General features: G+C 33.6%; 4 protein-coding genes across 6 annotated transcripts; 2 read left to right on the top strand and 2 right to left on the bottom strand.

Moving 5' to 3' along the window:
* Nucleotides 1-1,659: 1,659 nt before the first annotated feature.
* LOC140956799 (nudix hydrolase 9) lies at nucleotides 1,660-5,654 on the bottom strand. Its single transcript, XM_073413671.1, has 9 exons — nucleotides 5,343-5,654; nucleotides 5,193-5,267; nucleotides 4,953-5,009; nucleotides 4,523-4,605; nucleotides 4,171-4,229; nucleotides 3,578-3,726; nucleotides 3,146-3,286; nucleotides 2,216-2,374; nucleotides 1,660-1,859 (listed from the first exon to the last, which is right to left on the bottom strand). The coding sequence occupies exons 1-9, from the start codon at nucleotides 5,430-5,432 to the stop codon at nucleotides 1,764-1,766; spliced, it is 909 nt and encodes a 302-aa protein (XP_073269772.1). The 5' UTR covers nucleotides 5,433-5,654; the 3' UTR covers nucleotides 1,660-1,763.
* Nucleotides 5,655-6,693: 1,039 nt separating this feature from the next.
* Nucleotides 6,694-8,815, bottom strand: LOC140957406 (uncharacterized). Of its 2 annotated transcripts, XM_073414639.1 has the most exons (4): nucleotides 8,136-8,815; nucleotides 7,814-7,889; nucleotides 7,551-7,721; nucleotides 6,694-6,869 (listed from the first exon to the last, which is right to left on the bottom strand). In XM_073414639.1, the coding sequence occupies exons 1-3, from the start codon at nucleotides 8,733-8,735 to the stop codon at nucleotides 7,552-7,554; spliced, it is 846 nt and encodes a 281-aa protein (XP_073270740.1). In that variant the 5' UTR covers nucleotides 8,736-8,815; the 3' UTR covers nucleotides 6,694-6,869; nucleotide 7,551. The 2 variants fall into 2 exon arrangements, with proteins under 2 accessions (XP_073270740.1, XP_073270739.1); XM_073414638.1 differs by lacking the exon at nucleotides 6,694-6,869 and having other exon boundaries at nucleotides 7,485-7,721.
* A 10,157-nt stretch (nucleotides 8,816-18,972) lies between these two features.
* LOC140956604 (exocyst complex component EXO70H1-like) lies at nucleotides 18,973-21,005 on the top strand. The gene has a single exon (XM_073413415.1). It carries the CDS (start codon nucleotides 19,059-19,061, stop codon nucleotides 20,901-20,903), a length of 1,845 nt encoding a protein of 614 aa, XP_073269516.1. The 5' UTR covers nucleotides 18,973-19,058; the 3' UTR covers nucleotides 20,904-21,005.
* Nucleotides 21,006-21,512: 507 nt separating this feature from the next.
* LOC140957679 (ankyrin repeat-containing protein At5g02620-like) lies at nucleotides 21,513-24,647 on the top strand. Of its 2 annotated transcripts, XM_073415018.1 has the most exons (4): nucleotides 21,513-21,664; nucleotides 21,924-22,464; nucleotides 22,861-23,270; nucleotides 23,354-24,647. In XM_073415018.1, the coding sequence occupies exons 2-4, from the start codon at nucleotides 22,125-22,127 to the stop codon at nucleotides 24,230-24,232; spliced, it is 1,629 nt and encodes a 542-aa protein (XP_073271119.1). In that variant the 5' UTR covers nucleotides 21,513-21,664; nucleotides 21,924-22,124; the 3' UTR covers nucleotides 24,233-24,647. The 2 variants fall into 2 exon arrangements, with proteins under 2 accessions (XP_073271119.1, XP_073271120.1); XM_073415019.1 differs by having other exon boundaries at nucleotides 21,534-22,464.
* Nucleotides 24,648-27,673: the final 3,026 nt, after the last annotated feature.

Below are 27,673 nucleotides of genomic sequence, written 5' to 3' on the forward strand. Positions count from 1 at the left end.
TTTATGAAAAAAACAGAAAAATAGAAATGGAGAGGTGGCTTATAACCTTGAACTTCCAAGTTTACAAAATGTATATATACTATGTAGCTTAACTATTATGTGTCTTTACTAATAATTTGTCATTTTGTTAATATGATTAAATTACAAAAATAGAGTATTGACATTTTGTCTTTTAATTCTATGATAGGAAACTTAATGAATACTAACAGATAAAAATTCGACAACAAGAACAAATAAAAGGGCCATGAAATCATTGTAGCCTGCAAAAAATGGTTTTATTTTATTATTATTATTGTAGTGGGAATATCAAGGAAAAATACACAACTTTTAATTCTTATATTCTTACTAAAAAAATTTTAGTCCATAAAAAGCAATGGTGAAGATTAATTGAATTTTTTTTTTTTTTATTATCTTTTTTAGTTTGAAGACTAATAGTATTGCGATGAAATGTTTAAAAACCAAAAATGGTTGTGAGAATATCAACTATAAAGTATCATTCATAGCTAAGCATTGGTAGGTAACATTGTTCTAAATAAATTTTAATTGGGCATCTGTGTCTTCCAACTGTTTGCAAGTTACACTCGTCACGGTATTGACATTTAATTTATTTTGATTAAATACTAAAAGTATATTTTCCCCCGAATATTAAGAGAAACATTTTTAAAAAGTTAATATTAATGGTTGGTTGGCCACAAAGAGACCATACTCGGAACATGTGGGTGAACTCTGTGCAGCGAAGCTCACTTTTTTATTTTAATATTTTTAAATATGGACGGCTAGATTTCTATGACGTTGTAGATCAGACATCATCATGAGATGGAAGTTATTTCATTTTTACCATTGCGGAACAATGAGATGATTTTTATCAACGCTGACGTAATCATGAGATGGAGTTACTCACCAACTTTCTCTCATCCTTGAACATGTTTTTACCGACACTTTTTTGCAAGAGTATGTGTTGTACATCTACCTAACGTTGTTTTCAAATTACTGCATAAGCACATAGGTTTATCTAATCGTATTGAAGATAACAATTGTGAGTTTTATCATATCATCATAAATTAAAGAAAAAAGTTGATTTAGGTTATAGGAAATTGAGAGAAATGAAAATGCACAATAGAATCTAAAGTGTTTGAGTCACATTAATTAAACTATTTTCATGATATTTTCTTAAAATTTTCTAATAATAATCAAATCAAGATTGTTTTGGGTATTTTTTTAAAATGTTTATGCTTGAAAGATCATATTGGGCATTGGGCAAATCTTTTGAAAGATAAAAGACTAATTTGGGAACACTCAGAGGAAAAAGATCGCATCGGAGTTTTGTTGAAAATTAAATATTAAATTGAGTTTTTACCCTAGATATATAGATTTTTAATTTGTACCTTTGCATAAGAATAAAATCCAAGCTATCTCGCTTCAATTATTGGGTCCTCCTGAATTCCAAGTCACCTTCCTCGTTAAATTTGTGGGTTTGATTCAGTAATATCCAATATTACAAGTGAAGAACAAAATTTATCGAATGTGAGCTAAAAAGTAAAAGGTTGCTCGAAAGGTAATGGATTTATCAATAGACACAATAAATAAATAAACAATCTTTTTTTTAATGGCATTGTCTTTGTGGACCTGTAAGGATTAGAATGCTGTCATACTTTCGAATAAAGTAAGAAAGATCAAATTCTTGGTGTGTGAGATATCTTAAATTTCAAGAACAAAATCAGCAGTTCACAGTTTGCAAAAGTTCAAATGGGATGAATCTTGATTCACTTCTTTTCCGCGGCATCTACCATCAACTTATAGAGGGCAAATCCTCCTTGGTGACATCCAGGCATTTTAGACGAAATCTCAGCCACTTCATTCTGACAACAAAAACATAGCGAATGATATTTTAACAGGAAGCCGGAGCAAAAATGATAGCCGCAAAAATGTCCTAAATTTATCTTTTATGATGACGTGAATGCAAAGATGGTTCAAATGGTTCCTTCTCTGTGATCCAGTAGAAAGAGATACTTTTCTGATGGAAGAAACTGGAGGCCTATTAACTTGACGTCTTTTATAGAAGGTTTTGATTATTAGATCATTCATAGTGTAGCATAAATAAGGACAAATATCTATCTTCTTTCTAGTCAATGGAATGTAGCATGTCGTCAAAAGATATATTTCAGAGAATGTAATGAACTCCAAAGTCAGAGAGTCGAGAGGAAATTTTACTAACCATTGACATAGTACACAGCTGAGTAGATTCAAATCTGTCTTGCGCGTTATAATATAGGTGTTGAACCTCTTTCGACTGAAGACTGCATTTGATGAAGAAAAATGCTGTTGGCCGAACGTTCAACACCCTCTGGGAGACACCAATAAAGACAGGATTTCCCTGCATTATAAGGAAAAATGTTGAGAAACCATTATCCTTTTCTCATGACAAATGTGAATATAACCTTGAAAAGATAAAACTTTGGGAAACCAAATTGATACTTGGCACGAATACAACAAGTTCCAGAACTGTTTGTAATGGCCTGTACCAAGCTAACTTATATGTACTACCACACCCATTACAGAAGAAAAGGTGCAAGTAAAGACAGTTCGTTGTACAAGAGTTTCACAGGTGTTGGAAATTGATGGAAGAAATAAAACATACAAGTGAATAAGCTGCTAATTATCACCAGTCATGGCTGGGTTTAGAACTATTAATATTGCGGACTATCAAGCTGAGACGTTAATTCTAGAGTTTTATTAAAAGCAATTGTTGCTTCTCAATCCCACACTCGCCGCAAACAAGCATGGCAACATATAGAAACTAAACATCGCCACAAACAAGCATGGCAACATATAGAAATTTAACATTTGAATTCTGCCATCTAAGTATTTCAGGCTGATTAATCTGGTGATAAAAATAGGCAGAAATAAACAGTCAAAGCAGTACCCTGTAATTTATAATTAGATGAAGGGACAAATATTCAAGCCGCTTGCAAAAAGCAAAATACACTGCCTAAACACTTGAAAAAGAAATTGAAAAGGTGGAAAAGAAAAATTAGCTGAACATTAAGACTGAAACATGGAAGCATATTCAATACATCATGTGGGGCATTGAGCACAAATCCAGGCACCTCTAAAATACAAACAGCAGAAAATAGTTGCTACTCACTAGGGTAGCAGCTGGAACTCCAATTTCTTCAACTACTTCCCGGATGATGCTGTCAAACATTTCACGAGAAACCATGTCATTGACCATCTGATGGCTTAATTCGAAGTTACGGTGATGGCTTGTTATTCCAACTTCTTGGGGCTGTAAAAAAATACATATGGATTTATTGTTTTATGCGTAGGATATTAAATTCAAAATTGAGAATAGATGACTCATGATAAAGTACTAGGAAAGATAAACTTTTGATAAATAATAGAATTATCGATGTAGGTAGAAAAACTAGAACTTCTAATATGACTGGTCTCTAGCAGAATATATTAATGATAAGACTGTACGTGAAGTTTCGAACACATTATATCCCTTAACAGTACTTGCCTTTTGTGGAAAAGAGCTAGGTAGTGAAATCTATGAACATGCATGTAGTGACTATACCTCTGGATGGCCACCAGGGAAAACAAAATGTCCAGGAAATTCACCTACATTAGTACTTCTTTGAAGCACGACTATATCATTTTCAGCAGTCTCTACGATGGCCCCATTGCCAAGAGGATTAGAGGTATGTTGGCACCGTCTCCAATCATCTAGAAATAAAACCTATTAATAAAGCTGTCTCAAATATAAATATAACAGTCTGTAAATATGCCAAATGGATATTTTGCCACATTCAAAAAAAGAAAATGGGCTGTTTTGTCAATTATACTCGAGATATTTCTTTGGCTGTCAGAATTTCGGGAGCATTTCCCCTTACAGAAATAGAGTGATCTATGCTATTTCCTGCCAATATACTCCCCTAATTTCATTACCACAATTTGTAGAATTTATTGCACCAAAGAAACCACCGAGCATGTAATGTATATACGTGTGTGTGTGTGTGTGTGTCTCCAAAAGTACTAACCATCAGCAAACTTCGAAAAGCATCATGCAAAAAGTAATTAAACTTACGTTTGTGTGTTCTCTCAGTTTCTTTCTTTTTTAATGAAGTACGTTCTCTCTGTTTCACCTAGCAGAACATGAGAATTTCGTACCTTCAGATGGAAAAAGAAATCTTTCCCACAGAGGATTCAAGTTTGTTCCCACAAATGTCCTGAGCATGAAAAGAGTTGGTAAAATAGCTTCACACTGAAGCTTTTGCAAACACTATTCTCGAAAAAAAAAAAAAAAAAACTTTTGCAAACACTAACGAGCCACACGGATTTTGCCATTTATGCTGGTAACGTCTTCCACGTGATTCAATGAAAACTAAGAAACTATATCTAGTCCAAAAGATGCGACGAGAACTTTCTTCCTCGTATTATCATACCTTTGACTTCATTTGAGCAAACTCCTATTGTACTTGTAAGCAATAAGTATCACATAATAAGCAGAGAAAGAGAGAACCTGTAATCAGTCAAACCAAGATGAAGGCACACATCATGCTCCTGAGAGGAATCAGCCCCACCACGAATGTTGTTTCCTCCATACTGTCAAGTTATCAACTGAATAAATAATATTGCGTAACCCTGTAAAGAAACTATAAATGGCTAGATAATATCGACAACATAAATAGCACAACCTGAATCTCAAATCTTCTTAAAATCAAAGAAATTATGCAACTCTTAGTACCCCTTCATGATATAATAAAAGAAACTATCAAAATTGTAGCTTGGGTGATCCCATTTAGCACACAACAGCAAACTCTACTCGGAGTCGGAGAAGACATAATCCCCGTGTAACACGATGCATCATTCTAAGATTTTGAAGGGTAGCGTGCAGTTCAAGCAAAAATAAGCAAATGACTATAATTAGATTAAATGAATCCTCCACATACCCTGAATTTCAGCCCATTGTACAAAGATGGGTTTTGCTGAACTCTGCGATCCCATATCTGTCAATTGAATAAAGATTTCAACCAAACATCCCAAACGCATCCAACAGCCAAAAAAAACGCCGTTTCAAAGAAGCAGTGTCTTACATTTTTCAACACGATTTGACAAATACCGGGAAAATTTAGATTAAAACATTCAGATTACGAGATAAAACAAGCTATACTCTCCACAGTAATATTTACCTCTGAAATGGAATTTTCCAAGCTGGTATCGGGATGATGGATTCTATCATAGACTGGATCAAACAACACTGATAACTGGACACAAATAGCAGTCACAAAAATACAGCTCACGTCTCAAGCGAGAAAAAGGTAGGTAGCTAAGAAATTCACCTGAGATGGTGAGAGACCAGAGGGACACGAGACAAGAAGCTTGAATGCGGGAGGGCAGGGATCGTCCGCTTCAAAACGACTCTCCTCCATAGCTTCCCAGCTGCGCACCACGTGGTCGATGAATTAACCGGGCTTTCGGCCCCATAAATTAACATCTATTCTGATTCCCCATTACTTCTGACCTTTACCACGGGCAAAAATCTCAATTCACAAGAAAAAAATAATTCTGTCTAACACAATTCTTAGAATCCAAAACTATCTTGAAATCTCATTTAATTTCTTTTATGATAACCAAAGAAATGATCTTCCATCCAATTAACTGGATAATTCCGATCGATTTTTTTTCCCTTTTATAAATATAATTTGGTTACCAAAAAAAATTATGTGGGACGATTTCATTGATCAATTTTGTGACATAGATATTGTATTTGAGATTGTTGGTTAGATCAATTACAATAAAATTAGTTCTTTCCTCGGGATAAATAATAATTGTCATCCAACATATTTTGTTAGCAAATAAAAGAAACACACCCAACATTCCATTTATCATTATATATTTATATTAGATAAAAAATTTATAATAATGCGATAAGAAGGAAAATGTAATAATTAACATATGAAATAATTAAATATATATTTAAATTTGTAAATAATGAGAAGGATTTTTTCATAATTTCAATGTTTTGCATAATATTATAATTTAAAACCAAAGGAAAGAAAAATCGAGGTATGACAATAATAATTCTCCATGTTCAAACTCGAAAGCAACTTTCTCGAGGAGGATATGGTAGATATAGAGGAAATATATTTTTACTAAAATAAGTTTATATGTTTTTTTTTTATTAAATAAAATAGATTTTTTTTGGTAATTTGACAAAAAAAAATGTATTTTTAATTTATCAAAAAACATATAATAGAACTAAAATTATTAGTTATTATAAGTACCTTAACTTTAATAATACAAAAAATAAATATAAACACAACTCGAATATCCTCGAAATTAATGCCAATATTCGAACATATCTAACACGGAACTATTTGGTGTGAGGCGTCCCCCAATTCTGTGATGATTTTTACCGCGAACGTTACACCATCGTCGCCTCCTTAACCAACTTGATGAATTTAGGATCTATTCGGGTTGAATCAGCGATTTCAAATGTATTTTCATTGTTTATCTAACATAGATAAAAAGAAATTCAAACCAACCTGACGAGTATTTATGATGATTTCAAATGTATTTTTTTTAGTTTATCTAACAAGTGTTACATAATACGTAATCACTCTCCACACACCAATAGCATCACTCGAAAATACTCTTACTAATTTACNACAAAATCGTGTGTATATATATATATATATATATAAAGAAAAAAGAGAAAAAATGAATTAGCTAGTGTAGTACGTGGCCCGTTTGCAATCCTTAATCATGTTGGAGTGCCAATCCCGCGTGCACCACTTGATTTCACGTCTCACATCTTAGTCACAACGTGTCCCTCTCCATTTCCCTTCTCTGTCGTTATCATATGTCTGTGGTTCCAAATAAAAATAATTCACAGATTTTATGTATAAATTTTCTAAAAATTTAAATTTTTACTTTTGAGATTTGTATAATACTTTGTACTACTGTTTAGACCGACCAAAGGTAGAGAGGAGGGTAAAAGGTAAAGCCTCAAATCCCAATACGGCTAGAACTCTATGTAAATATAAACCGTCTAAAAGAAGTTGCGAAAATTTTAATTCAAAAAAAGAGGTAATTAATTGCTCATCTGGAAAGGAAGAAGCAGACAAAATGATATATTCAGACAACACACATGCACGAATCTGCAAAGAAGGGACTTTCAAATTAAAAGAGACATAATTGGGACGTGCAAAAGACCAGGGGTACTGTTAGTCTGTTCCCAAGAAATTATCGTATGTTAAGCAATTTAAAAGATAAAGTTTCTGCAACATACAATACAACCATATAAAAGCTTACAAAACCAAGAATTTAACGTTTTACAATTCTGACATTCACAAAAAAAGTCGTGCATCAACTAATACTCTTATATTATATTTGACGAGGTATATGTCAAATTAAATCACCAATAAAACATACGTCGCATATGTCTCCCAAAGACATTGCATCTTTTTTTTTTGTGTCTATTTTGACAAATATTTACGAATAGAAACTTGATTGTTTTAGCATGATGATAAGATAAACCAAATCACCTTATCGAAATACGCTACTAGTGAGAGCGAGTCTTGGAGACTGCGGAGATGGAGATGGCCATAATTGTGCATTTTTCACCTTGGAAATACTTGCAAGCACACCTAGGGGTGTCACGTCCCCGATTACAGTCACTTTTTTTGTTGGTAAATCGATGATAAATGATGCAACTCCTGAAATATATATACATATACAACTAAATTGTTAAAAAAATAAAAGAATTCGGATATATAATAACGATTGATGTCGTTTTATTGTCTCTTGCCTTCCATCTTGGAGATGTGTTTCCTCAGTTTTCCTTCACACCCCTTGCAATGAATTGACACCATCAATTCCACAAGCTGCAACAAATCAAAGCTAACATTTTAATAAACTCGAACCAATATTGAAAATTTTCAGTTGAGTTTGAAATATGTAGCAAACAAGAAATTTTGGCTCCATGCTGCTGATGAAGTATGAAGTAATAGTAATAATTAAAATCCCAAAAACAAAATTAACACAGGAAAACAAACAAATTAAAGACCCAAAAATTGTGGGAATGCTGCCAGAAAAGTAATCCAGAAGGAAAATAAAAGAAAGGATTAAACCTGATGATTTGATGGGAGTACTGGTGGAGATTCAAGAACATTCATTCGACTAGTCAACTTCAAATCCAAATTCTTCTGAGGCGAAGCAGCATGTGAACTTGCTGTTGATGAAGGTCTAAAGACTGGAGATTCAGTAGAGCGGCTGGAGAAAGATCTGAAACCCGAATAACCATCCGAGTTCAACCTCTTATATTTAATATTGCGAAGATTGTCATCTCTTCGGAGCTGCCTGGAAACCATCGCACGACCCGATTCTGGTATAAAATCCAAGAAAGGTTTTTCGCTCAACAAATATCTGGAAGAGCTGGAAAGATCAGTGGCGTCCGCCGAGCTTTTTCTGCGTAAGATTTTGTCAGTTTTCTTGGCAGAACAGGAAGAAGAAGATGTGCTCTTTCTTTCGTAAAATGGCTTGATGGGATCAAGCGGTAAACGGGATGAGCATGGAGCTTCATTTTTTGGATGAGGTTTGTGTGAGTTATTGAATCGATTCAGTTGACGATCTTTCCTTCGCAAATCTTGAGGGAGAATTGCTCTCGAGTCAGTGTTTGAACATATGGCTGTGGAAGCTGGACAGGCACAGAAAATGTTTATTGATTTCATTTTTCACAGAGATTTTTTTGCCAAATAATGGTGCTTCGGAAGAATATTAGCGATATTTAAGGGGGATTGGAGATGGATCTTCGCAAAGTTAGTGGGTTTGAATTAATTTTTACCATATCATTACATCAGATTTTAGTATTATTATTGTGAGATTTTTATATGATAGACATGTCAATCTTGTCTATATTTATAATAATAAGTATTATTTTGATATAAAAAATAATATTTTTTTTATAGATGATCCAATTAGTAAACTCATCTCGCAAAAATGACTTAGGGAATCATCTTACAAAAGTTTTGTGTAGATTTTTTGAGTGATCGGATTACTGTGGGGTCTCCATGTAATCAGTCTAGAAAATAGATGAGCTAATTAAAACTATTTTTATGATATTGTCCATTCAATTATTCATCTTTATTTATGTTGGGTTTATGATTTGTAAATAAAAATATCATTTTTAAAATAATGTCTTACATGTAGCATCTCATAATCAAAATGAATTCCGAATTTTTTTATGGTTAGTTGGATATCTTAGGTATGAACTTGTTGTACAAACATATATTGATATCTAAGTTGGTAATCGATAAATTTGACTGTTCTAAATGTAAAATACATACATTCATATATCGGTAAGATTTTGTTGATGATTTCGTTATATTTAGATAGTGCTATTTTATCCATTTAAAGAATCAGTATTGCTAATTATTCTACAGTATACACACACACACACACACACACAATATTATAACACACAATATCTATTTTCTCTGACTTCAATATTATCCAAATTTTATTTATATTTAATCACACGTATCATATCATTCATTTGTGTTAACCTATTTATATTTATATTAATCATTATTTAAATTGTATAATTCAAAATATATTCTCAAAACACAAAAACTTTTGTGAGACGGTCTCACGGATCAATTTCGTGGGACGAATATCTTATTTGGGTCATCTATGAAAAAGTATTATTTTTTATGCTAAGAGTATTACTTTTTATTGTAAATATCGATAGGGTTGACCCGTCTCAAAGATAAAAATTCGTGAGACCGTCTCACAAGAGACTTATTATTCTCAAAAATATAATAAGTATACACACACATGTATGAAAAGATAGCGAGTTATTGTGTGTGTGTGTATATATATATAGATCATATATTAAAGTGTATAAAACATTTTATTAGAGTTGTTTTATTCTTTTTATGACATTTTTTTTGGTGTCGAGGGGGATTAAAAAAAGCCGTGAATCTGCCCTTTTTCTCCCTGACTTTATATGATATATGATTACCGCCACTATTAACATAAAAATCTGGTTAAAATTTTCAAACTTCGTGCTTACTTTATCGTATTATTATTGGCATATCATTTCTTAATATATACATATATATATTAATTAGGGCAGAGCCCACAAGAATGGACTTAGCAGCCGAAAGTAACCCTTTTAAGACTGCTTGTGTCTTTGTTCTTTGGCCAAAGCGGAAGTATATTGTTTGGAGGAAAAATTCTAATTTCGGTAATGTATTTTTTGTTTTTATTATTTTGATTATTTATGTTGTCAAATTTCAGTTTTCGTGGAGTATATTTATATTTTGGTAATTTTAATCATTTTTTCGCAGGAGTGCTGGTGTAACACAATATATATATGGTCAGTGTCACGTTAGCATCATAATAGAAAAAGAATCAAAATTGAAAACAAGAGTAAGAGAGCGCAAAGCACATATTAAGACTGAAAATTTTTCAAATATAAATATAAAGTACTAAAATTAAAACAACTAAAAAATATAAATAATCAAAATCATAATTTTACCTTTTGTAATCCTACTATATGGAATATGAATATATGATACTACTGCTATTGCTATTTAAGGTTGTTAATATACCCCAATTAAAATCTCTAAAAACTTATAAATAAGCCTACTGCTACCAACTTATCTTTAAACCATGTCCCGACTAATGGCACGTGTCTTTTGTGCAAATTTAATATTGGTGTTTGTTAATTTTGCCCTGTGATTAATTAAACATGCATGTGTGGAAAAATTATATATACTGGAATCTTTTTAGCAAAATGAAGTCAAAAACTTTTCTGGATTGTGTCTTGATGCTTCAAAAAGTTTTTAAAAATATGATTTGGAAATGTTTGCAATTATGATGCATGTGGGCAGTGTTATTAGAACGCATGATTATAACCGAGGGAGCATGGGTTGGTGAAGATTGATCGGGTGTTTTCTCTGTTGGAAATCTTGCTAGTTGGGTGAATGCTACTTCGAACTCTTGAATTGTGGGTTATTCAGTACTGGTTTGAAGTGCAGCGAGGGAGGGATCATATAAGAGTCGACGTGGATGCAAGTCTCAATACGACTATGAATTTATGTAGCATTGGAGCAGTTATTCGAGAAATTTCAGTAACCGTGGTAGATGTTAAGTCTTGTGTTCTCTGCCATACGGGTTCAATGAAAAATGTCCCATAATTCCCTTTTATCAATCATATGCAGAGGACGACAAATGAGGCGGCACACCAACTAGCTCGCTTCGAGACGAATACTGAATGGTGTAATAGTGATTGTCCACATTGGTTTATTAGTATTGTATCAAAAGACTTCTTTTTTTTTTCTTTTTTTTTTAATATGAATGCATTTTGAGTTCTTCTTCAAGAAATAAGCGAACAAAAATAATTCACGGTTTCTGATCGCTAATTCCAAGGGGCTAGCTTTATGCAATCAATTCATACCTAACGTGGCACATTAGTCTTCTGAAAACGTAGCAAACTGNGTTTGTATTTTTTTATTTTTCTCAAAAAAATTTCAGGTAATATTAATATTTAACAGTATTTCTCATGTTCTTTACTAACATAGTCATCTCATTAAATGAATTAACTAGCTATTATCATATTTTTTTATTTCAATAAATTTCACTAAAATAAGTACTTTTAATATATAATTCGATTTTCCAGTTATATTTTTCATCCGTGTAAAAACACAAATAAACATATATTTGGGGCGGAGTAATTGTTTTGTTATTTTCAAAATGTGAGTCACTAAAAAATTTCTTTAAATTTCAATAGGTTGAGAATTTTGAATTTGTATGTTGCTTCAAAGAACCAACTTGAGTTGATGTTTGGGCGGATTGCGTAAGGTAATATTGTCCATGCCCATTCGATTAAAAAATAAATCTTAAATTTTAACATTTTTTCTAAAATTTAAATTTCATTCTCATGTAATGAATAATGTATGTATTTGTACGTATAATTTTATTCAACTGATTATTTGCATTCATATCATATGACCCGACAACATATATTAGTAAATCCCAAAATCTGAAGTACGCGATTTCATCGATGATATTCACCCATACTTTCTTTATTGTGCACGCGTTGCTTAATTAACAATTATTTAGTAAATCTTCGAAACACTGAGCAAGTCATGTGTAAATATAAACTATATTAAATATATAATTTGTAGGAGTAACGTGTGAATTAATTTTGGTAAAAATTAAAGAGTTACAAATCGCACCAAATTTTATAAGTACAAAGTCTCTCACTTAATGTAATATTTTAATATAGATATACATATAAAGTTGAAAATGTAAATAAATGGTATTTATTAAGAAAAATATCGTTTAAACGTATAACTTAACGTAAATCATGCATTAAATTATGCGAACAAAACAATAAGTACATGCTACGTTACGGGTAAAACTGACGAATCATCACTTTTATCTATTCGATCCCTCGTCATCATAAACACTATTAATTTTGCACACACGGCATCTGTATAAAATAATGCATGTAATAAAATTTTATATAATTTGTGTTTTTATTTTTTCAATTTAAGTTAATTTGAAAAAAATATATAATGACTATAGGCTATCCAAGATAGGCTCTCTCTTATAAGTGAGCTCTCCCCAAGCTCTCTCTCTCATAAGTTTTCTCATTCACCATTATTTATAGAAAATTTCATACCTGGAAAGTGATTTTTTTCGCATCTCCAAACACTCGAACACAGAATCTCTAATATTTTAGAAATCTAAGTACTTAAGTACGAATATCCTGAGTTCGAGTGTTAGGGGACACGAAAGAAACTATTTTTATAAGAGTTTATGGTTGTAGGGGCTTATTATAATTGTTTTTTTTATCTATTAATAATAAAAACAATCACGCGATTAAAGCAGTGGGGAATTAATTAATGGATCATCCTGAGGAGCTACTTTGGCTAATCTCCAACTTTATTTCGTATTTATTATTTATATTTTTTCTTTAACCTTTTTTTATTGTACTTTATTTATTCCACCGGAAACTTTTCGTGAATCATGCAAGTGGATCTTCTTTCATGTTCCTTTTACTTTTTTTTTTTTAAAGAATTTAGAACTTTAGTTTAAAATGCTTGGGTATAAAATATTGGTACCGGTATAATATAATGGGACGTTAATTTGAATGCTGCGAAGATCTTATTGATTGATCTTGACCATAAAATAAACTTTGTTATTTAGTTATGTGTTACCAAACACATGAATAATTATTTTTATTACAGAGTAGTGAGAGTACCAATAATTGTTTTTTTTTAAAAAAAAAAAAAGAGCTATATTGATCAACGTAAATTCTTTGGATAAAACTGTGTGTAATCATGTTTCAAGTTGAACAAAGCATGTATGGATAGTTTACACTACAAGAAAAACATCGATTCCAAGATAGAGACCGATTAGCGATAGATTTGGTTGCTATCAATAACCTTGATCATTAATTGTGATAGACCGACACCATGAATCGGCCTCTAAATTAGCAACCACATTTATGTCAAATAGAGACCGATATTTTTTTTATGTGGTTTCTTTTTTAGATACCGAATAATAAAAGTCAGTCTCAAAGTTAGAGACTGAATTTATAAACTCATACTCTAAATTAGAGATTGCTTTTTCGCCTTCATTCATTTTTGTTATTTACACCAATCCAAAGAATCACAACATAATCTATAATCATCCAAAAAGCACAACACATTATTAATATCAATCCAACTACTCCAAGCCACAACTTATCAAAACCAAAATCAATACAAATATTTACGCCAACTATTCAAGTGTGAAATATCCCAAAACAAATGTCGATTTATTCTACAAAATGTTCAACCACTTCCAAACATTTCCAGGTCAATCTATTCGAAACTCAAACTTTAACTACCGGTGTCTAAGGGGCTTGAGTCTCATCATAATCTATAATAGGTGAAGAAAATTCTGGAAAAGAAGGACGGTCTAGTGTTTGAGAAAACACCATACGATCCATAAATTCACGCATCTTTTCCTCCAATTCAGTAACTCGAGTCCTCAAAAATGCGTTCTCTGCCCTCAACTCTTGTGTCTCAACATATGAGCTTCTTGGATGAACCCTTCCTATAAAAGCAGACATCGCATGAGGAAAGACAGCTTTTGCTTGGGAGCCAAGTCCATAAATGCATATTTCTTTATCTCCAAAAACCTCGTAATATATGTCGTTTATGACATCCTGTGATGGAGTATGTGGCTCCTCTCTGTTGTAGCTTGATATATCTCAGAAATTCTTGTAGTCATATTATCCTATGTAAAATAAAAAAATTTAACATGTAATATACCAAGTATTCATCAGCTTAAATTTTAGATTTAATGAAGAAAGTATATATTATTTCCCTTAAATCTATTGTTTTTGCTGGCGTGAAAACTCAATTATGTCAAAAACTTACACCAAAATAACGTTATAAATTATGAACAGAGATATAATAATCATATTCCCCACAAGCTTTATAAAATACAATATTTGGTGTTGAAGACCATTCAAAGTTGTTTCCTTTGTAACACATCGTGAATATTTCTAAATATTACGCAATAAATTTCCAAAACTACTTGAACTTGATCGGAATCCAAACAACAGTTAGATTTTACAATAAGAGAAACTGAATTGTCAAATAAAGAGAGAAGATCTAGTGCAGGAAAGAGAAAACCGAGCACTCAAATGTGTCTTGGGATGTAATGTAAGTCAGACTAAGTGAAGACAAAATTATAGAAATCATCATCCCATGGACCATAGACAACCATGTTGGCAGTGATGTAGGGTCAACACAAAAAAGAAGAAAAATTGAGCTAGATGACAATCATCACAAGTTCTCAAGTTTTCAACTATCCGAACAGAAGTCCTAGGAATAGTATTCATTGGTCCGAAAGCAACAGCTAGTTTCTCACTATGACAAGCTATTGCGTGTGTTTTATCTTCCTCACTTATATCAAATGAAACATGGGAAACTTGAAACTCATGAGAAACACCATTTATCTCAATCCAACTACATCCAACATCAGATTGGTTCTTTTGCAACCCCATTATGTGTTTTATTTGAGCAACTTTATCCCATTTTAAATCTGAGATGAAATAAAGTGAGAAAATCACCAAGTATAATAGCATATAGCACGAAGCACTCAAAACCTCAAAAATTCCGATATGAATAAGGATTTTCATTAGAAAAACTTGTGTATCAGTTTCTCCATAAAGAACTCAAAAGAGGAGAAAAAGAGAATAATCCTAAAATTCATAAAATTACCTCTAATAAGACAATGGAGGAGCTATGGAAGAGAGTGTTGTGGTCGGCGACAACCAACAAGGGGCCGATAAGCACGATGGTGTTGGACGAGTTGAAAGCGCAAGATTCTTAGATTTGGAGAGATTACTAGAGCGAAATGGAGCGAATACTGAGAGGAATTTAAAAATATTTATATTTTATTGAAGACCACACTCATATTTAAGTATCAAATTAGAGACCAAACAAATACATCGGTCTCAACTAAAACTCGATCTCTCATTTGTGACTAGAATAAAAATCATGCTACAAAAATAATATTAAATTATAAAACAAAATGAAAATAAATTTAAAGGCCGACTATTATCACTTCGGTCTCTTAATAGAGACCATGGTATAAAATTGGTCTCCATTTAGGGACCCCACTTCTGCCAGTAGTGGCAAAAATTAAATAGATAACTTTTTAAAGAGAATAAAATAGTTAGCGACTGACATTACTAACTTCGATCTCAAATTAGAGATCGATATTACCTTCCGTCTCTAATTCGGTTACAAATCCCTTTTTCTATTGTACTGTTATCTCAGCTCTTAAATGACCATGAATTTACTATAGGTTCTTTATATAAGACTTTGTTTAAATTTTTGAAAAATGAGCATACATTACTTGTGTAAATTTATGTGGATGATATCATTTTTGGATCTACTAACTCTCGATTATGTGATAAATTTGTCAAGTTGATGCCTGATAAATTTTAACTGAGCATAATGAGATAATTAACATTCTTATTAGGTTTGCAAGTTAAACATGTTGAATCTGGAATCTTCACAATTCAAGTGAAAATATACAAAAGAATTGCAGAAAAATTTCGCATGGAAACATGCTAACAACTTCCATGAATTCATCAAATAAATTAGACAGAGATGAAGGAAGAATTTCAGTGGAGGCAACATGTATCGAAGCTAGATTGATTCGCTGCTATATCTAACCATCAGTAGATCTGATATTATATTTGTTTTCTGTATTTGTAGAATCATAAATAAAAACTTAGCCTAACATTATTAAGTTTACAATCTCCATGCCAAAAATAAAGAAAAAAAGAATACTAGAATTCTTGAGAAATTTGGATTAAAAATCTCGTCCCTCTTCTTGCTCGTCCTTCACATGTAGATGGTTGAATGATATCAATTGTGTGCATCTTTCTCTTCTTCATGTAAATATTAGTAAATTGGGTTCAAGAGAAACTCATATCAACTAAAAGAAAACTTAATGTTAAAAAGATATCAAAAAATGAATATAAAATTTTGTATGAAATAAAACTCTATCTAGTATTTATTCATCTCAATAATAAATTATTTCTCCAAGAATTTTTCACAAGTGAAAAATCATAATTAGGACTCTAAATTCCTTGAAATTCTAGTCAGCTTCATTTTGTCACAGACAGCTAAAGAACAATCACAAGACGTGACACCTTGTTCCGGAACTTCTTTTATTTTTTCATCTCTATTTTGAAAACTTCAAATGTGATTACAAAAAATCATATTTTTAGCCAAATTTTCTCCAAGTTCATAAAATTTCCTCCTACAACAAAATAACATAAAAATGTATCACATGTCGGAAGTGAAAACAATAGAAAATATGATATAAAAAATACAAACTATTACGAATCTATCACTACCGATTTCACTTTATAGTAGAATTGAAAATAGAAAAGGAATACCGTCCAACTGAACTTACCGTCCAACTGAACTAAATATGTATCGATCTGTCAGAAACCAATTGTAATGAAATTAAATTGTAGCTTCTAACGATGATTTGTAATTTGTTTAAAACATAAAATATCATTTAAATATTATCAACCATTCGACCAACAATCAAGTTGGTATGAAATTTGCTAACAGCCTACGTAGTTTTGCATCCCTTTTCTCGATTATAATACCAATTTGGTGTTTTGGACATAGAGATAATATTTAGTCTGAAAACAATTCATCGATTGACGGTGCTTTCGAAGTGCTATTATTTGAATAAACGAGCACTTTTTTGAATAAACGACATTTGAAAAAGAAACATAAAGTGTTTTATTTGAAGACAGGAAGTAGTAGTTTTGAATGTATATATTAAAAATAATTTTATCTTTAGATTGAGTAATGGAAAGAAATATCGTACTCCCTTTAATCAAATCATCTCACGAACATTAGTTTTTTTAAAAAAAATTAAAGTCCGATATTATCATAAGCTTTCAATATATCACATATTGTTTATTTATTCACAACATATAATTTTTAATAATATGACATTTTTTAATGAGTGAGTCTCATGTAAGACCGTTTCACGGATCTTAATATGTGAGACGGGTCAACCCTACCAATATTCACAATAAAAAATAATATTGTTAGCATAAAAAGTAATATTTTTTCATGGATAACCCAAAAAAAGATCCGTCTCACAAAATACGACCCGTGAGACAGTCTCACACTTTTGCTTTTTTTAAAAGGGTAACTAGTCCTTGGTTAAAAAAATGTGGGAAATAAAATCCGAGGATGATGGCTCGATAATTGGGTCCGTCCCTGTCCATGTTTGGTGGACATGACTTAAAAAAAGAGGGTATCGCATGCGATCGAGTGGCGAAGGCTACCTATCATTTTTGCCCACACAGGGGAGTGGACCACAAATCCAATGCATGAAAACGAACGAGGATGAATAATTCGGTGGGTTCGACTATATCTTTGTGATTGAAAAACTATTTGGACGTAGATTCAATCACCATTAAAAAAGTCTAATGTAATACAATACATTGATTTAGTAGAAAAACAGATGTAACAATTTATAATTATTAGATCAATCTCTGATATTGATTAAATTGAATAATACCGAAATCAAACGAAAAAATGATAATTAATTATCTCATATTTAATCTATCAAATCAAAAAAAAATCATTTATCAATAAAATCAATTTTTTTATTATCTATTTGTTTTTATTTATTTATTATTATATTAGATTATTTATCTTCATATTATTATTTATCTTTTAACTTCAAACGTATGCTAGTCAGTGCGAAAGGTTTTCTGATATATAGCGTATTGAATTTCACCACTTAGAGATCACCTTGGAATTATCTATGTGGCTTCTGGCCGAGGTATTAGTCATTCGAGTTCAGTGGTTGCTGCATAACTCAATGCTATTTTTTTGCTTCAAGCTCGACGCGCAAGGTAATTATCATAATGTGAGGATGTTTTCAGATTTGGTTCAAGCCGTTCTTGTGTTGACAGATCCTACGAACATTATTAACCATTATAGTTCACTTATTTCGAATATTTGAGAGCTTCTTCATTCGGATTGTTTTATAAGAATTAGTAATGTTAGCAGATGACTAAACAAAATTACTCATTGTTTAGCGCATTTTGCTCTATCATATCCTTCATCGTTTATTTGAGGAGAATATATTTATCCATCTTGATTGATGGATGTAACTTCTCATTATTTATTTGATAAATATATTGGTTTCTGTCTAAAAAAATTACATTTTCCTCTATTTTTATGAATAAATTATTCGTAGAAATTATTTATTTGATGAATAGACACATCCCACCCGTGGGGATTATTCTAATCCACGGGATTACAAAGAAGACAATGGGGACCACAACACGTTCTTTCTCATTTTCCCTCTCTCTTTGACTCGGTCAAACTAATATCTTCAATGTTATAAAACACCCGTCCTTGTTCTTCACTGTCATTCTCACAAGTTATCTCTTTAATGTTTATGCAAGTGGAAGAAATTGGACGTTAAAAATGAATGGTTCTGAATCATCTAGGCCTTCATCTCCATTACAGTCTTATAGTGTCTCCCCTTCTGCAACGCCGTCTCGCAGCCGCCAAAGCTTCTCGGAGACGCTAATGGAGGAGGAGATAAAAAATGCCGAAGCCATAATCAATAAGGTGAAGTTGGATTTCAGCGACAACGATTATTTCTTATCGCTATTTGTGGGGGACGACAGGAAAGATGCGACCATGTTTCTTGAAGCCGTGACCAGTTTGCAGAAGGCGATGCATGATTATGTGAAGCAGTGTTCAAGCTCCGAGAAACTCGTTAGAGCTCAAAGCTTAATGCTGGCCGCCGTGAAAAGAATGGAGAAGGAATTTTATATGATTCTGTCGGCGAATAGGAAAGTTCTGGATAAGGATTCTATTCTGGGTTCGTCGTCCCCGCGGGCTTCACCTCCGTCCAGCTCCAACACTTTAAGATTTACCAAAGATGATAGAGTTCCCGGGAATTTCATCTCGGCTTCTGGGATTGCTATGGCGGATTTGAAGAACATCGCGGATACAATGATTGGTTCTGGTTATGGAAAAGAATGTGTCCGCGTATACAAAATTATCAGAAAATCGATCATTGATGAGACTTTGTACCATTTAGGAGTACAAAATCTAAACGATTCTCAAATACAGAAAATGGATTGGAATATACTTGACTCGAAGATCAAGAACTGGTTGAACGCAGTTACTATCGCCGTAAAAACTCTTTTTTACGGTGAAAGAATCCTCTGTGATTACGTTTTCTCTTCCTTCGAAAGTATCGCGGAGTCATGCTTCACCGAGATTTCTAAAGACGCGGCAGTAAATTTATTTAGTTTTCCTGAATTTGTAGCGAAAAGCAAGAAAAATCTGTCACCAGAGAAAATATTCCGGGCTCTGGATCTTTACGAGGCTGTCTCCAAACTGTGGCCGGGGATCGAATCAATTTTCTCCTACGGCTCTCCGTCTCCGGTGCTGTCTCAGGCGGTGGCCGCGCAAGTGAAACTCGGCGAAGCTGTGAGAATAATGTTGAACCAATTCGAGACAGCGATCCAAAAGGACTCCTCGAAATCAGCTTCAGGAGGTGGCGTACACCCGCTTACCCGCTACGTGATGAATTTCCTCGTATTCATCGGCGATTACAGCGACGCAGTAGCTGACATAGTGGCGGACTGGCCTGTGAACATCCCGACTCAGTTGCCGGAATCTTACTTCTCCATCACCACCGCGTCTGAGGACCCATCATCGGCGGCAATCACCCAACGCCTCGCGTGGCTGATACTCGTCCTCCTCTGCAAGCTCGACACAAAGGCGGCACTGTACAATGACGTCGCATTATCGTACTTGTTCCTTGCGAACAACTTAAACTACGTCGTTTCGAAGGTCCGGAACTCCAATCTGGGGGTTATAATGGGACCCGAATGGATATCGAACAACGGGTCGAAAGTGAAACAGTACGTAGCCAACTACGAGAAAATGGGTTGGAGTAAAGTAACATCGGCTTTGCCCGAAGATCCTACGGGCGAGATACCTCCAGAGGAAGCCTTCGAATGCTTCAGAAGATTCAATCTGGGCTTCGAAGAGGAATGTATGAAGCAGAAATTGTGGGTAGTACACGACCCGGAAATCCGAGAAGCCGTCCGGATCTCACTAACGAGAAAGATTGTCCCCGCTTATCACGTGATGTACTACAAACATAGAGGGGGCTACAAAATGGAGTTAATTATCGGATTTGTCCCTGAAGATTTGGATAATTACCTGTCGAATCTCTTTTCAGCTACTCCAGATAGTAGCAATACGTCGTCGTACGATGAGTCCCGCCGGTCGTCACCTTACCGTTGATAGCCAATGCGGGCATTATTGATCTCCTATTATTTTATTTTTTGTTGTTGATTAAAAATTAGAATAACGCATATAATAATTAATTAAGAGTAGTTAGAATTATTTCTTCCTATTTCTTTTTATCTGCAGAATAATTGAAATACTAATTTCATTAATATATTAAGACACCGCTTGATGTTGACGATTAACACTGACTGATTATTATTTTTGTTTTGTCCAATATTTAATATTATTCATCATTATCTTATTAAAATATATTTCATAATCTATATATTAATATATGGAACATTATATTTAAAAAATAGCTTGAAAAAATTCAACATTCCGTTCATTATATTCTCAAGTTCACGCCGTCATGTGTCAACTCTGCTCATATTTACAGTAAAAAGTAATTCTATTGACATAAAAAATAATATTTTTCATGAGAGAACTAAATAAATTATTTGTCGGATAAAATTGAATCGTATCACAAGAATTTTTATGTTTTTTAACTAGGAGATCTATCTAAACGTGACTCACAATGTATGTGTACGCAAAATAAGCCATTGATATGTTTTGTGGCATCCATGTGGCTCCATTCTCTAAACCACTACTATTTTGTTTCCTTCCGTATGTTAACGAAGTGCTTAAATTCCTATTTTCCTCTCTTTTAATGCCAACTAAATATGACTATTTTTCTTGATCCTCTTGATTGACATAAAAAAGGCTTTTGGTTTTTTAAAGAAAGGGGACAAAATGTTCCTCTTTCTTGGCGACCCAACGTAAGTTTTTTTTTCTTTTTTCTTTTTACTAATTCCCCTTCCAATAATTGTATTTTCGTTGGTAAAATAAGATGGCATCCACGTTGATGCATTGAAGAGAAATTTGGATTCAGCAAAATGAATGGAACACGTTCTGGATGGGTCCTGTTGAGATGATTATTATAAATATCTCAAGGGGACAAAAAACAAATGTGTTGTGTTAATTTAAGAACCTTGATGTTTGGGACCAATTGTTGAACTATTTTATTGTTCTGGGCAGGTCCTATAATTGACTTTAACCGACAAGAATGTATAATTTTCAATGTTTTGTTCAAGTTCCCTACGTTGATGAAAGAAATAGGAGATAGAATGCATGTGTTGATTTGGGTATTTGAGGGGAGGAAGAAAAGGCTTTTAAGTTCTTGATTAGCATCAGTTTCTTGTTTGAGAGGACAATTCTCAGGCTACAGTAATATATAAAATGGAGGCATCACCGGCTGCACAGCCACCTACGACGCCCCGCAAGAAGATGGTGAAACAATTGACAGGAAAACGAGACGATACAGCGTTGCATTCTGCTGCTAGATCGGGGAATATTGTTGCCATTATAGAAATAATCGATGAATCTGGAGAAGATGAATTGGCAGGCTTGTTGTCCAAAGAGAATTCGGCTGGGGAAACGGCTTTATATGTAGCTGCAGAATATGGCTATTTCGAGGTGGTGAGGGAAATGATCAAGCATTATGATTTGATGACTGCTGGGATTAAAGCTAAGAATGGTTTTGATGCGCTTCATATTGCGGCGAAACAGGGGGATTTGGGTATTTTTCTTGATACACACTCGTTTTCTTGGCTGTTTATTTTACTATTCTTTATCATGCTCACCGAAGCATAACTATATAGCAAATCAGTACAGAAAGAGGTTGGAGATCCGTCCGAAGTTGAACTTGAATAGTTATGTTTAAACTTGCTCCATGGAGTAAAGATCAAGCTATGATTTGATCTCGAGACCTTGCTCATGTTCAAGTTATAAATTTATAAAATAATAATATGTGTGTTGAGGCTTGCAAGCAGTTCCCAAGTTAATGAATAAACTAACTAATTTTGATTCGAGTTCAGCTCAAAATGTTTATGATAATGATTCCAAAAAATGGCTACCGGTTTGCACCTCTACACTCAGTCCTTGAATTTAAGGAGACTTATTTTTTATTCTCCAGAAGTCGTGAAGGTGCTAATGGAAGCCCATCCAGAGCTTACAATGACGGTAGATGCATCAAACACCACAGCTCTTCACACAGCTGCAACTCAAGGACATATAGAGGTCGTGAACTATCTTCTGGAGGCAGAGAGCAGCCTGGCCACCATTGCAAAGAGTAATGGAAAAACAGCACTCCATTCTGCAGCAAGAAATGGACATTTGAAAATTGTGAAAGCCCTTTTGAATAACGACCCGCAGATTGTGTTTCGATCGGATAAAAAAGGGCAAACAGCTCTTCACATGGCTGTTAAAGGCCAAAACCTTGAGGTAGTTGAAGAATTAATCAGAATGGATCCTTCGACGATTAACATGGTGGATACTAAAGGCAATACTGCACTGCATATTGCAACCCGAAAAGGCAGGTCTCAGGTGAAGTTATTTTCATTCTTGATATTCATAAATGAATTTAGATTATTAGAGGGACTGTTAGACACATAAGTCCGTTTTTGTAGATTGTAAAGATGCTGCTAGGCCAAAATGTATTGGATACAACAGTCGTAAACCGGTCTAATGAAACTGCATTTGACACTGCCGAAAAAATGGCGCATTCTGATATTACAGCCATTTTGCAAGAACATGGAGTTCCAAGTGCCAGAGAAATCAAACCTCATTTAAGCAATCCGGCTCGGGAGCTAAAACAAACGGTGAGCGACATAAAACACGAGGTTCACCACCAATTAGAACATACACGCCAAACAAGAGAGCATGTCCATGGCATTGCCAAGCGTCTTAACAAAATGCACGCCGAGGGGCTCAACAACGCAATCAATTCCTCGACAGTCGTGGCTGTTCTAATCGCCACTGTAGCGTTTGCAGCTATTTTCACGGTTCCTGGACAGTATGTGGACGACCCTCAGAATATACCACCTGGGATGTCTTTGGGAGAAGCAAGAATAGCACCAAAGATCCCGTTTCTAATATTCTTTGTCCTTGACTCAATCGCCCTGTTCATTTCCTTGGCAGTCGTGGTGGTGCAAACCTCGGTTGTTGTTATAGAAAGGAAGGCAAAGAAACAGTTGATGGCTATAATAAACAAGCTAATGTGGCTGGCTTGTGTTCTCGTCTCGGTGGCCTATTTAGCCCTGGCTTTCATTGTTGTCGGCAAGCAAGAGATGTGGATGGCGATTTGTGTGACAATCATAGGAACTACAATATTATCGACAACAATTGGTACAATGTGTTATTGGGTAATTAAGCATCGAATCGAGTCCAAGAACAGTAGGAACATCAGCAAGAATTCATTGGCAAGTAGATCAAGATCATGGTCAGTCTCAGTACTATCAGATGCAGAGGTTTTGAACGCCGACTTCAAGAAAATGTACGCAATCTGAAAGATGAAACAACCAAAGGTGAATCCTGCCAGGCTGATCATCCCCTCGAATAACTTCAATAAATTTACGTCAGACTTCTCTAAAAAACTGGAGTTTTAGTTGTTCGTTCTCTCTCGAATTCCGGGATCTTGGAGAAAGTTACCCTCAATCGAGCCAAATGAAACCATCGTACATGTTCAATAGCCCCACAAACCACGCTCCAGAAAAATTCTCTCTTTTTTTTGGGTTTGGGACCGGTAAATCCAAGAAAACTTGAAGTGTGCAGTCTTTTGAAGTTTTGCCAACCAACGGTACATGTTCAGTTTCTTGATCAATTGACACAAAACAAGTAAATACAGAATCTTTCTTAGTTCTTTTCCTTCTTGTAATATATAAATCATTTTATTTAATCTAGACAATTGCCTTTAGTTGGCCATATTGAGCAAGCCAACCAAATGCCAAACGTGATCAAATGTATTTTTTCACCTTTCAAGCAGCCTATCATACAAATGATTTCCTCTCCAGAAAACTTCAAGCATACGCGACAACAAAAGAATGTCGTACCAGTAAGTATATCATACACCTTTCACAAAGTTTATAATGAAAAAGATATCGAATTTCACCTGTAACTTTTCATAAATTACAAGCAATGTTAAGGATCTTTCCTCAACAAACAAAATTGCATCCTATTACACATTGAAGAAAAAAGACTTCTAATAAAAATGTAGTCTAATCCACGATAAAAACTCACTCTCACGAAACTTTTGTCACATTTTAATTAAATTAGTAGCACAATTCTTGGAGTAGAGACTTTTAAGTCCAAGAGGAAAAAGTAAATATGTAAAGAAGGGAAAACCCTTCTCCATCATCACGTTGTAGCAGACAGAAAATAAAGAAAGTGGCTGCTGGGGTTTCACTTTTCAAGGCTGTTAGGGTCGAGATTTTCATTTTTCTGACGATTCGATCATGCTCATGGTGTCATCTATCCACCGGTGTTATCTTCGTGCCATCTACAAGAAAGTGGCGGATGGGATTACGAATTTTGAATGTTGGTCTTTAGGTAGGTGTTGCTCTGCCACCATTACGGACTTTGGGAGTTGGTTTTCGTGTTAATAATGATCTGCGAAACCTAGGTCTTTGTATGTTACCATAACTGGTGATTGATAAGAATTTTCGAGCCATATTTCATAAATAAAGTATGAGGATTTTAGTCGAGGAATGTTGAAGAAAAGTTGATTGTTTATTAAGTGTATTTTTAAAAAAATTAATTTGTTATTTTCAAAAATATGGGTGAGAAAAATGATATTTTTATATGATAAAGTTTTGAGGAAAGATTGTATTTTTATATGTTCATGTTTTGAGGAAATGTGACATTTTTATATTTTCAAGTTTTGAGGAAAGAGAGTCTACATATGATTGTTACCTATATATTATTTGTTTTTATACGACACTGCTTCTTGGATCTGTATGCTCATTAGATTTTTTCGATGCAAGTGAGGAAGATTGAGTGGTGTTGGATGGAAAAGAGTGTGGTCTGGAGTTGAGAGCACTTATCCGTTCCTTTTTTATGTTTTCGTAAATTTATTTCACCTTATCAATTTTACTTGTTAAGTTTAAGATTTTTGTAGAGGAAAATATGCTATGTTTAAATTTGTTAAAATTTGCTTCTTTTTTTTATATTTTAATTTATTTGGAATTATTGCAATTTTTAGAATAGATATTTTCTTTATTTAGAAATATAATATTTTAAATTATTATAAAAATATATATACTTCATCTCAATTATAACAAACTGTCAGATCCGAGATTGACTTAGATAGATGAATAAACGATCTCAAAAAATTTGCAAATTAATTAGATGGGTTAGCAACGGTGAATTGTAATTCTTGTCGGTTGTCCTTCAATAAACTAACAGTTGGGTACTGCGCGATAATAAACTCACTGAATTAGTTGAACAATACAAAGACAAGGCTAAATAACATTTAGGCTACCAATCTGAAGAAGTGTAACGAACTAAAATTGGTAAGTGCACTGAACAATTGTTTATGGATGTTCGGATATTTGAACAACTTCTACGTCACCACTTATTTCACTCGTGAACATTTCACTAAAAGACTTTCTCGCGCTAGTTACTCCAGCAGAGGCTTTCGAACCTTATACTGATCTCGCTCTTGTTTTTGCCTCTACTCTAATCTCTGAAGATCAGGAAGTAATCTTTATTCATCCTGAAGAAACTCCTAGAGCTATTGCAGCTAGGAAAAAGGACGTTCAGGAACGGTTTGTCGGTCGGCCAGCAGAATCTCCTCCTGAAACTGATCATCTCCCTGCTCTGCAAACTCAACTGGCTAACATAGAACACTCTGGAAAAGCTTTGGAAGCCATGCTTTGAGAAGTCAAATATGATCAGACTCACGGCTTGGCCTTTTTTGAAAACTTAAAAGATCGAGTTCTTCAGCACTTAGAGACCCTTCAAAATGAATTTCTCACCCTCCAACGGTATTTTTTTCGGTTCAAGGCATTTACTGAAACTCATTCTACTTTTATCATCAATCATAACAAACTAGTTGATACCTAGCATAAGAGTCATCAAGAACTTTATGAAAAGATGGATCATGTGCAAGCCTTCTTTAATGCACAAATTTATGAATATTTGAATATATCAAGCTGATGCCAAAAATAGGGAAAGACCCGAGAGCTCAAATGCAAATTCTAGAGAAAGAGAAGAAGAAAGGGTGCATATTAAAGTCAGGGATATTCATCCTACGCAGGACATAATTATTATTTCAGATCTTCTTTGTATTTAACCGATGTCTATTATATGCATTTGAAGTGTATATCATTGAATTTTAGCATCACAAAAAAGAAGAAAATTGTTGGGCAATTATAAGTTTAGGCGATGTGTTGCAAACATAAAAACATTGTGGTAAAATTCAACTAAAAAGTAAATTTAGCATAAGCATAGTTCAGAAGACCTTTCATGCTTATTGCAGAAGACATCATCTCACTCTCTATAGGTCTACAGTTTAAGAAGCCTTCGCTGAAAATAGACTTAATATCATTTAAGGCCCTATTGATTACTGGTGTCTGCTGAACTCTCAACATTTTCGTAACTGGAAAAACTCGACCATCATCAAATCATATGGCTCGGAGAATGTTTTTAGCATAAATACAAATTGACTATGATTTTAGCATAAATACAAATTTACTATGATTGTTTTAGATCAGTACTCCAGTCATTTATTGTCGTATTCTATTTTGGGAAAAATACAATGCTACTTGGATTTGATTACTATTTTTGTTATGGCCTCAATATGACCGATTCTATCTGTTTAAATCTAAACGTTGCAATATCTCTACATAAGGTCATTTCAAGACTCAGAATATACTTTACGAACTAGACATATTCATTATATATATGAGATTTCCTAGGTAATCTAAGATATACTGAAATATTATCAAACA

Source organism: Primulina huaijiensis, chromosome 14 (assembly GCF_012295235.1).
Source record: "Primulina huaijiensis isolate GDHJ02 chromosome 14, ASM1229523v2, whole genome shotgun sequence".
NCBI classification, from domain to species: Eukaryota; Viridiplantae; Streptophyta; class Magnoliopsida; order Lamiales; family Gesneriaceae; genus Primulina; species Primulina huaijiensis.